The following is a 10,706-nucleotide window of genomic DNA, read 5'->3' on the forward strand; positions in this document are numbered from 1 at the left end:
ACTTAGCCACAGGTATTACTTCTTTAGCAGTATTTGAAGACCATTCACTCCCAAATGAATTTTCTTTAAAAAGCCACAGGGCAAGATGCTTTCTTTTCCTAGTGCCACACCACTTCTGATGGGTCCCACAGATGGGGTATACTCAGCCCTTCCTGTCTCAGTACCCCTTAGGGCCCCCCACCAGTTTGAGCATCTCTGGTCTACAATTATTGCATAAAAGCTTACCCTTGACAACTCTATATATTTTACATGGTATAAACAGAGGCAAACAAGTGTTTAAAAAAAAAGACGTAATAAACTTACTATTCACTGAATCAGGACACACCAAAGTCACATTATGAACACTTTTTTAATGACAATAGATGGTAAATCTATACAAATTACAGGTTAGAATATAATGGATACAAAATCCATCCAGGTAACAGTTAGAAAAGTGTCACTTACAAAAGTAAATCTGATTCAAGTGGCTAAAGAACTCAAGCCCCCCATTTCGATAATTACACACAGCTTTCAAAATAGTGCATCTAATCCCCACCCCTAGTCAGGGCACTATTCAAAGACTACAGCATACTCAATGACTCTACTGAGTTAAAGATTCTAACGTCTTCAGCAAGGATGTTAAGAGACATCTCGTAACAGGTTCACTATGCAAAACTCAAACAAGAATATGTGAACGTTCTTTGCAAACTGTAAGGTGCTGTGCAGATGTTGTTAGCTATTGCTATTATTACTGTTCAGTGAGATTTCACTGGAGAAAAAGGAAGACTAGTCCGTGTAACTGACAAATATGACTGTAGAACATCTTAAAAGGAATGCAGATACTACTCTTAAGAACATGTTGCAATGAAAGAAAGGAAAGGAAAGTGTGGCCAGGAGTGATGTTAAGTTGGAGAATTCCAGACTATTTTAATGAATATATAAAGGATTTGACTATTCATAAATTACATGTAATAGTTGTTGTTAGATTCCCAAAGTCCCTGAAAATAATTTATTTTCTCAGGTGACCCTTCTCCTTCTGCAGAAAGAAAAAAGAAATCTTGTCAAGTTATCAACGTTTTGCTTCAGCCCAGCTCTCGCAAAACTTATCTTAAATCTAAGAGTGGAGTCTGAACTAATAAAGTTGTACTACTCTGTTGGAGGACACAGATTGCTTGACAGCAGAGAAAATCTGCTGCTGACCTCAGACAAGTGACAAACTGTTGAACCATTTATAAAGTGGGCCCAACAATGGTCTATGACTTCACTTGATCATAAATAAAGCAATAAACATGAACTTGTCTAGAGATGAGAAATACACACTAGATATTTCTTTGTTTCGTGTACCTTTGGCTATCATCTTTCCTTGGGTACACCTTATTTAACTGTTTTTACTGGTCTCCTTGGGTACTCTAGCTGTATATATAAAATTTATATGAAAATGGCAGATAAATATCAAACAAGTCAATCAGCGGCCTCTTTTGGCAAAGGTGATGAGATTTTTATGATGAAAATAGCCTAATTATTACAATGCATATTTTAGATTTCCATGAAAACAGGAGGTCTTTTTTAAAGATGTTTAAGTTCCTTCAATAACGACTCAAAACTGAATTCTGCTGTTACACGTAACGCAGTATCTACCCACTTGAAGAGCTAATAACATCAGATGCATTCTACAACACACTTCATTTTCTAGCACAACAGGGAAGAAAAGATTATATTCTGGCAGGGCGGGGCAAAATGAGAGATGAGGGGAGGAAGGTAATGTGTTTATCAGTAGCTCTTGCTGACACTTCAAGTTACGCTTCCTAATTGAGGTTATTCTTACAATCCATTTTCAAACAATAGTGAACATGTTCCTATCTTAAAACACATGTAACGGCTCAACTGTAGCTTTCCTTTGTATACATCCTGAAGTATGTACATTGTGCAAGAGGAAATCAGTGAGACATCTTGAAAAATAAATCTGTATGTCAAATACCGTATGCCATTTCAACAGCAGCAAAGTAAAGAGTTAACAGTTAAAACTCCAGGAAAAAATTAACTGGTTTGAAAACAAGCCTATATTTTAACAATCCTAAATATCAACCCTAGCATCCAATTCTAACTTTCAAACACTTGGTACTTTTTCCAAGAGGAAATTACAACTGCTTTTGCATGAATCCCTGGTTTAAATATTGCAGAAAAACACCCATATCGTTTTCTACTCAGCAAACATCTGAAATAAAACAAATTAATCTAACACTGGACATTCATATTTTACAAACAGCATGAGATCCCCAAAGCACAAAACCTTAGCATTATAGAAAAGAAATTAGGTGGACAACAATTCTAAGTATATAACAAGGCATCTAAAGGACAACCATTTCGAAATCTACCACATAGTACCCCGGACTTAAACTGAGGTATTCTACAATTTTATATTAAATTTGTACAATTTTATACTAAACCTGTAGTCTTTAAGAAAACACTTCACATATAGAATAACTGCTTAAAGACATTTAAACTGTAGACAACATTTAACTATAAGCAAAAATAATAGTCCTACAAGTCATCTTTCATTTTTTCTCAACAATTAAACACAAATGCGTACTTAGCTTTTATGTCTAACCATCTCCCTATTCCTTTAGTCCAGTTGCACAACAAAAATAGGGGTGAACAGACAAATCAGTAATGGCAAAAACAGCAAGGGCCACTGTATTAGGAATTACTAGTAACAGGAAATTGTAACAATGAGATATCTATCCAGCAAAAAAGAGTAAAGGTAGAATGTGCTTTTTCAAGAAGATGTCCAATAATTATTCATCTGGAAAAAAATGCAAATAGCTGTGAGGTAACACAGGCAGGATTTGAACTTAAACCAAACATTCAGTGTATTGAACTAGCATTAGGAAATGCACATGGAATATAAACCAAAATAGTGTTTATCTCCATGTGGCAACATCACAGGGAATTTAAATTCTCTTCCTGTTTCAATATGTTTCAATATGCATTTTTCCAGGTGTGTTTTTAGACTACACACAAGTAGTATCAGGTAGCCGGAAAGAACAGACTAAGGATACTGAAGTAAAACCACAGGGTCTTTTTCTATCAAATAGGACCTCAAGATTATGTAACTATATATATCTGGGATATAACAGCTCTGATTTAAAAAGACTTGATTAGCAATCCCGAGAATACTTCCTGGATGATAAAAATAGTCTACTTTCAGGAAGTATGTGAAAATGGACACATGTAAATGTACATTCCTATCATATACCCTATTAAAAAGTAGCAAAAACAAACTGAAAGGGAGTTTACACAAACCCTGTAATGAAAGCATTACTTCATTGTTGAATGACAGAGCGAAGCAGATCGTTAAAAAGTCAGCCTAAAAGCACAGGATAGCCTGCAAAGGCTGAGTGCCCAGGTAGCTACCTCTCTGCTTTGCTACCTAGATCCTTCAATAAACCAGTCCTTTTACACGAATGGGTGTGATTCAGCCTAATCTTCCCATGAAATAATATGATGAAAAAGATTCCTATTGACTAGGGATTACAATGTATGCAAAATTTCTCAGGGACATTCAGATGAAGTCTAAAACCCACAATTCAAGCAATTTTGCATAGGAATTTACAACCTAAAATCCAATGACCCAGGACTTCCATGATAGTAAGGGAAAGCATTCTAGTGAAAAATAGTTTAGATTTCCTTCACTGTGTACATCTTAAAATATCCAGAGAAGTAAACCTTAAAACCAACCAAAAGACAAAATGCTGTAAAACATTTCTGGTTGTGAGATAATCAAATTCTTCCCAGAATGTATAACTAAGTTCACATACTTATTTGCAACCAACTTAACTTTTCCAAATTCTCATTTGCAAATGAGAGGCTCATACAGTTAAAACTGATGATACAAATCTTTGTATTAGAAGGATCGAAATTTACACTAGTCAAATGTGACTCTTTCACATTGATTTTAACATGTTCTCGACTTTATTGAAATCATCAATATCCCAGACACATTTACCATTTTAAAAAATCAATTTAATGCTATCAAAAGGTGATGTTCAATTTAATCCTGTTTGCCTTCACGCCACTGTCGTGAGCCTTCATTCCAGGCCACATAAACAAAGAGGGCCAACACCACGTGGACGGCGACCACCGCAACAATAGCAGCATAAAAATAGCTGTCCCTATTGGACATCCCAAAGGCGCCTATCAAGAGAAAAAAGTTTCCATTTTATTCCAAAATTTATCAAAGAGCAAAAAACAAAGCATACTACTTTTTATTAGCTATATATTTATTTAACTAGTCAGGCAATTAAAAAGTAATACTTTGGGTGGTGATAAATCATGTATTCATTTAAAGATCTGAATACCTTCTATACACAAAGAACATTATTCTGAGTGAAAACTCACTTCACTTATGGACTTCAACATAAGAACGGGGACTTTATTTTCTTTTTCTACTAATGTCTGCCACCAAAGGTACATTGCCCCAAATTCCTCCTCCCATGTCAGCCAACTCTTGCTGTCAGAGGTATAGTAAAAGGACGGACCTGCAAGCTATTTCACAGAAAACAATCAACAAATACACTGTCACGCTAAAATAACTCAATGATGAACAAGTTAATTTCATGAAGGAAGATTCATTTGAACAACGTGATTTTTGAAAAGCGAAACAGAAATAGACGGAAGAAGCAAATTAAGAATACCCAGCTTACAGATATAAAGAGATCATAAACACACAGAATCTTAAGTATACTAAGGGGAAAATGTCTTGTTTTATCATCTAGGATTACCTTCAAAAACATAAGATTTAGTCGTGAAATATAACCCAATAGGTACTGTGATCATTAAAGCTGTGAAGAACAGGAGCGTCTTCAGGGTAGATGCTAATGAACTTTCATTTCTGGAAGAAAGTAAACAAAGAGAAAATCAGAACCTGTACAGCCATTTCCAACTGGTTTTGTGTCCACAAAGAAGACGCTGGAAACCCTGCCCCTGCCTTGGAAGTAGTGGCCAGAGAAAGAAGAGTAGAGTCAAGGACGCAAAACTAGAAGATCCTAAAGACCCAGAAAACACCCAAGAGATATCATTCAGATCCAGTGTGAGAGGAAGTGTCAAAGTATGAGAGTGGTTTATAGTCTCCAAAGTGTTACGCGAGTGTACCCTAATTACAGAATATATAACGGAGGTAGTAAAGGAGAAGATGGAAAGCAACTAATGATGTTCCTTCACAAAGCATCCTATCAAGCTGGATACAGTAAAAACAAGGTATAAGACTCTCCAGAGAAAAAGCAGTCCACAACAACTTGGATGCAGCTGAAGGAAACTTAAATTTCTTTGTAATTAAATAGCTATAGTACAACTCAGATGGTCTTCATGTAATATGGATGCATTAAAAATTTAATGTCAAGGGGCGCCTGGGTGGCTCAGTCGTTAAGCGCCTGCCTTCGGCTCAGGGTGTGGTCTCAGCGTTCTGGGATCGAGCCCCGCATCGGGCTCCCTGCTCCGCTGGGAGCCTGCTTCTTCCTCTCCCACTCCCCCTGCTTGTGTTCCCTCTCTCACTGGCTGTCTCTCTCTGTCAAATAAATAAATTAAAAAAAATCTTTAAAAAAAATTTAATGTCAAAACACCTTCTATTCAGTGAATTCTATTTGTCCAGAGGTTATTTTAAAATCAAGGGAATATTCCAATGGCAAAAGTTTTATTCCAGAATACAATAAAACCATTCTGAAGAATGCAATCAAGCTTTTCAAATTACATACTGAGGAAAAACAAGTCTGATAATCTGCTACTTAAAAACATTAATACATGTTGCTGACTGGAGGAGATTATGCTAAGTGAAGTAAGTCAAGCAGAGAAAAACAATTATCACATGGTTTCACTCATTTATGGAACATAAGAAATAGGAAGATTGGTAGGAGAAGGAAGGGAAGAATGAAGGGGGTAAACAGAAGGGGGCATGAACCATGACAGACTATGGACTCTAGGAAACAAACTGAGGGCTTCAGAGGGGAGGGGGATGGGGGATTGGGATAGGCCGGTGATGGGTATTAAGAAGGGCATGTATTACATGGAGCACTGGGTGTTATATACAAACAGTGAATCATGGAACATTGCGTCAAAAAAATAAAATAAAGCGCTGAAAGAAAAAAAATAAAAAATAAAAATAAATTTGATGGCAAACCTAAAAAAATAAAAAATAAAAACATTAATACAAAGATTAACATAAAAAAGAGAAAAGAGATTAACATAAAAGCACAAACAAAACTGGATTCAATAAAAATGTCCATAATAAGAAAATGATTTCACAATTGATGTACATCAATATATGGACCCATTAAAAAGAATTTTGACCATTACTCAGAAAGTCCTCATGTGACAAATGAACAAGGCAAACCACATTATATTATGTATATTAGGGGTCAGCAAAATAAGGCCTAATGGCCCAATGCCTATTTCTATAAATAAAGTTTAACTGGAACACAGACACATCCATTTGTTTATGTATCATCTAAGGTGGCTTTGGAACTATAAAGGACAAGCTGAGTAGCGGTGCCAAACTATATGGTCCTCAAAGCCTAAAATATTTACTATCTGGTCCTTCACAGAAAAACTTCACCAACCCCTGACATATACTATTCCAATTGTTTTTAAAATGTAGGCACATAAAAAAGGACTCCAGATTAATATACAAAAATTATTTCCCCATTTTCAAAATGTTCCTTAATGTTGTTTCACTGACTTTTCAAGAAGTAGATATATGTCAGCATTTGTCCTATATATTGCTACAAATGAGCAGTACTACTGGAGGTGAAGCCACAGGTTTCCAGGAACCCTGGACACATCTGTACCTCATACATACCACCACCTACACTGTAAACGCAGTAAACCCTACAGCTTTAATCATTTAGCTTAAGTCCTTTTTTGACACACTTTACACTTTATGCTTACTGTCAACACTTGAACTTAATTCTCTTTCTGGTAATCCTCAGAGGCTCCAGTTCTCGTATCTTTAGGAAGGAGACAGCCCAGCCTTCAAGGTCCCCCTCAAAAGAGCCTCTCCTTCCAGGCACCTTTCCTGATCACTCTGGCTAAAATGACTCATTGCTCTGGGATGCAATCACACTTAGCTCATACCTGTTATTACAGCACTTAACGTGCCAGCTTGCCTCCTATATAGTCCTGCACATTTCTCTGAGCCCCAGAAAATCCAGGCAAAGGGGTTCTGATAACCGTGTAAATGATTAGCGAGGAGCTTTCTGGCAGTCCAGAAAGGGAACATCTCAAGTTTGTGGTTTATAAACAACGGTCTACAAACTTTGACTATTAATCCATCTTAAATATAAGTTTTGAGCAGAAACCCCACATAAAGGCATACTGATTTTTTTAAACAGATCTACACACATATTATCAATTCATTCCTTAAAATATAAAACATATGCAAAACCAGACACTAAAAAGGATAAAGTTAAAATAAATTAATGTATACGTTCTAACATTTTCTTTCACTACTTCAGTGAATCATCTTTTAACACATCCTCCTACAGTGATCACTGAGGTACACAGTCCTCATCTAATATAGTTATGCTCCTTTAAACTGTTTCCTAGTAGTAAACTTTTAGGGAAATTTACTGTGTAATCTTCATGAAGAATGAGTACTTCTACAGTAGGTCTATAAAAATTCAATGCCAGTATCTGACTACTTCTTTCATGAATCCCAACAAAAAACATGACTTTCTGGGTGTTTCTGTGGTGAGTTCAAGCATTCATTTCAGGCATGCAAAGTTAAGATATCTAACCTGATAAAGAAACAAAGCTTGACAATCTAGAGAAAGGGAGTGTTAACTGGTTCTTTTGTTCTTCAGATCATCTCTCTTGAATATCTAATATCTGACCTGGCTTTCAGAAAACATTATTATTGATAAGATGACATAATACCATATAAAAATGTGTTAAGGAAAACAAAAGCATTTACAATCCCATCACTCAAACATAATCTTTTCTTTTCTACACGTTAATTTCTAGACCACACACTCTATGTAAGGGATGCGCTCACCTTAACAATTCATAGTTTATTTTCAACTTTTTCACTTCTTTTACCTTAAGCTCCAAAAATTTGACTTTTATTCTGGGCTATGACCTCACAAATATGGGACTAAGTATAAAGTTAAGCACACAAACTTTTGAAAACTAGCAAACTTCCTCTAGTGTTTACAGGACATTTTCTCTTTGGCTTCCAGCCACACCCCCACTGCAGCTGGCAGTTCTGCTGGCACAAGCCAGCTTGCGTGTAACAGTTGAATTATTCTAAAACAAAGCAACTGATGTAATTCAATTAATTTCTTCTACGCATCTTTCATTGGGTGTTACAGAGACTTGTTAGAAATAAAGAATGGGAAAGTCCAGATTTAAAGTGGGCCTCACACAAAGAAATAACTCAGGATGAACCCTACTGCTCCCCCATTCATAAAACCACCTGGAGTTTACCCACTTGATATGAACTTCCAAAGCAAGCACTAGGCAGATACAGCTTACCGCGTTCCCTTCCGTGGCAAGCAATCTTCCACTGCAAGTAGATTTCACTGCAAATTCCATTAGATAACACTAGAATCAATCTAGAACAGCTACACTATATTCTAAGTGTACTTGACAAAATTATCTGTTGGTATCCTCACTAGTAAACAATAATTTAAAAACAACTACATTGACATCATAAGAGAGGGAAAAAGGTCACGGGCTCCAAAGATCACAGGCTTTGGAATCAGTGGGATTGGTCAAACATCAGCTTCAACACATAATTGTGTGGCCTGTGTGATCTTGGGCAAGTCACTTATCCTGAGTAACTTCATCTTCTTTAAAAAAAAGGGGGGAGACAATACTTTCTTAATTTTGATAACGTATATAATAAAGAGCCTAAGTTGAGTCTGGCAAAAAGTAGGTCATCATCGAATGGCAGCTAAATCCCTCCCCACCCTCTTGCCTACCGAGGTATCATTGGCTAGGCTAAGGCCCCAGAGTGGGCCAGAACAACCGTTCTACTCAGCTACCAATCCCCATTCTACTAACTCCCCCAAGTAAAGCAGTCTCAAACCAGGGGCAGCCCCTACTCTCTTTCCTTCATTCATTCATACAGCAAACATTTAAGCCCCAACGATGCAGGCCCCGTAGGGGACACGTAGATGGAGAAGGCCGAGTTCCTGTCCTCAGGGAGCTCACCCTGCAGTGGGGAGAGATTGCAGAGAGCAAGATCGCAAAACAGACGACAGCGAGAGGAAGTGCCAGAACAGAAGCATGAGCTGAAGGCCCGCCGACCTCTCCCCTATGACCCCAGGTCCCTGCTCCCGTGCGTGTAGACGCTGCAGGCCCCAACCTGCCTCCCTTCTCCCCCACCCCGCAGCCTAGCCCCGAGGGTCCAGACCTCATGCCCACCGCAGGCCAGCCCGCTCGGCTCGGGCCTTCTTTTATACCCCACTCCAGGCCAGGGCCAGGTCGCCTTGCGGTCAGGGCCCCTCCCGGCCTGGACCCCGCTCGGGACTACCTGAAGTCGGGCGGCTGCAACGCATTCAGCGCCGCTTTATCAAGGCGCTCCATGGTGTAGCCGCGCCCGCAGCAGGTGCGAAGAGGCGGGCTGGGCTCTGGGACTGCACTCAGTCCGCTCGGCAGGCTACCGGTAGAGGCGTGCCGTGCCGGAAGTGCCGGCCAGTGCCGGACGGCGGGACGCAATACGCAAGTGCGGCGCGCCGTGGTGACGTTGGGCTGCGCCGGCGCGGCGCGGGCGCGGGCCCTCACGTGACTTACCGGCCAGGGTTCCGAGGCGTGCGCCCTGTCAAGAGATGTCTGCGCTCGAGGAGCAGGCCCGGCGAGTAGCCCAGCCACTCCACGTTGAGCCGGGACTTGCCTCGCAGCATGGTCCTCCGAGGTGGGCGGCGGTGCGGCCGCCCTCTGAGCGCGCGTGAGCCCCTCTGGTCCCCCTGGGGACACCCGTCGCGGAGCTGCGGTTTCGAGGCTAGACCGGAGCAGATGAGCCGCAAAGAAGGACGACCAGGCAGAGGACTGTGGTCCTAGTAACCGAGCAGTTTCCGAAGACAACACAAAAAAAGCAGTGCATATTATTCCCCAGACCTTGAGAAATGCCTCATTATTACCAACAGTGAAAGCCAGCCGTGGGAAAGTGGGAGGAGTTAGTTTAACACTCACCCGAGTCCGTAAGCTAGTCAATGTCAGAGCTGAAAGAGCCCTTGCTGAGAGTGACTGTTCAGGCCTGACGATGCCGGTGACCCCAACTTCCACTTAAAGTTAAAAACATTTTGCAGCTGCTCAGAAAGCTGCCAATGAGACAACAGGGACTCAAATAGTAAGGGACAGATGGGCCTCCCGGGCCACGCAACCCGAGAGAGGTATAAACGAAAACAGTGCCGTAAGCCTGGGGTCAGGCTTGACAAAATAAGGTTGCCACTGGCTGCTAATAAGAGGACAACCCTTACATGGTCAACGCCTGGAAAGGGCCGCTGACCACACATCTATTTTCTGCACCACATGGATACAAAACCACATGTGAAATCATGACTAAACACGGCAGCGTAAAAGTGTTAAGCGCTGTGGACTGGGCTGCAGGAAGCTCGGTTTTGAGTTCAAACTTAATTCCTCTCTGGCCCTCATCTAGACCCTTAAGGGTACAAGAATCACCTAATTCCAGAACTAGGGCAAAATCAGAATTTAACTGTGGGGTTGGCAAACTG

The 10,706-nt window shown here is 40.0% G+C and overlaps 1 protein-coding gene across 2 annotated transcripts; it reads right to left on the reverse strand.

Moving 5' to 3' along the window:
* Positions 1-330: 330 nt before the first annotated feature.
* On the reverse strand, positions 331-10,402 carry VMA21 (vacuolar ATPase assembly factor VMA21). Of its 2 annotated transcripts, XM_057314573.1 has the most exons (4): positions 10,165-10,402; positions 9,766-10,028; positions 4,761-4,870; positions 331-4,173 (listed from the first exon to the last, which is right to left on the reverse strand). In XM_057314573.1, the coding sequence occupies exons 2-4, from the start codon at positions 9,873-9,875 to the stop codon at positions 4,031-4,033; spliced, it is 363 nt and encodes a 120-aa protein (XP_057170556.1). In that variant the 5' UTR covers positions 9,876-10,028; positions 10,165-10,402; the 3' UTR covers positions 331-4,030. The 2 variants fall into 2 exon arrangements, with proteins under 2 accessions (XP_057170556.1, XP_026343312.1); XM_026487527.4 differs by lacking the exons at positions 9,766-10,028; positions 10,165-10,402 and adding an exon at positions 9,506-9,695.
* Positions 10,403-10,706: the final 304 nt, after the last annotated feature.

This window comes from Ursus arctos, chromosome X (assembly GCF_023065955.2).
Source record: "Ursus arctos isolate Adak ecotype North America chromosome X, UrsArc2.0, whole genome shotgun sequence".
Taxonomy (NCBI): Eukaryota; Metazoa; Chordata; class Mammalia; order Carnivora; family Ursidae; genus Ursus; species Ursus arctos.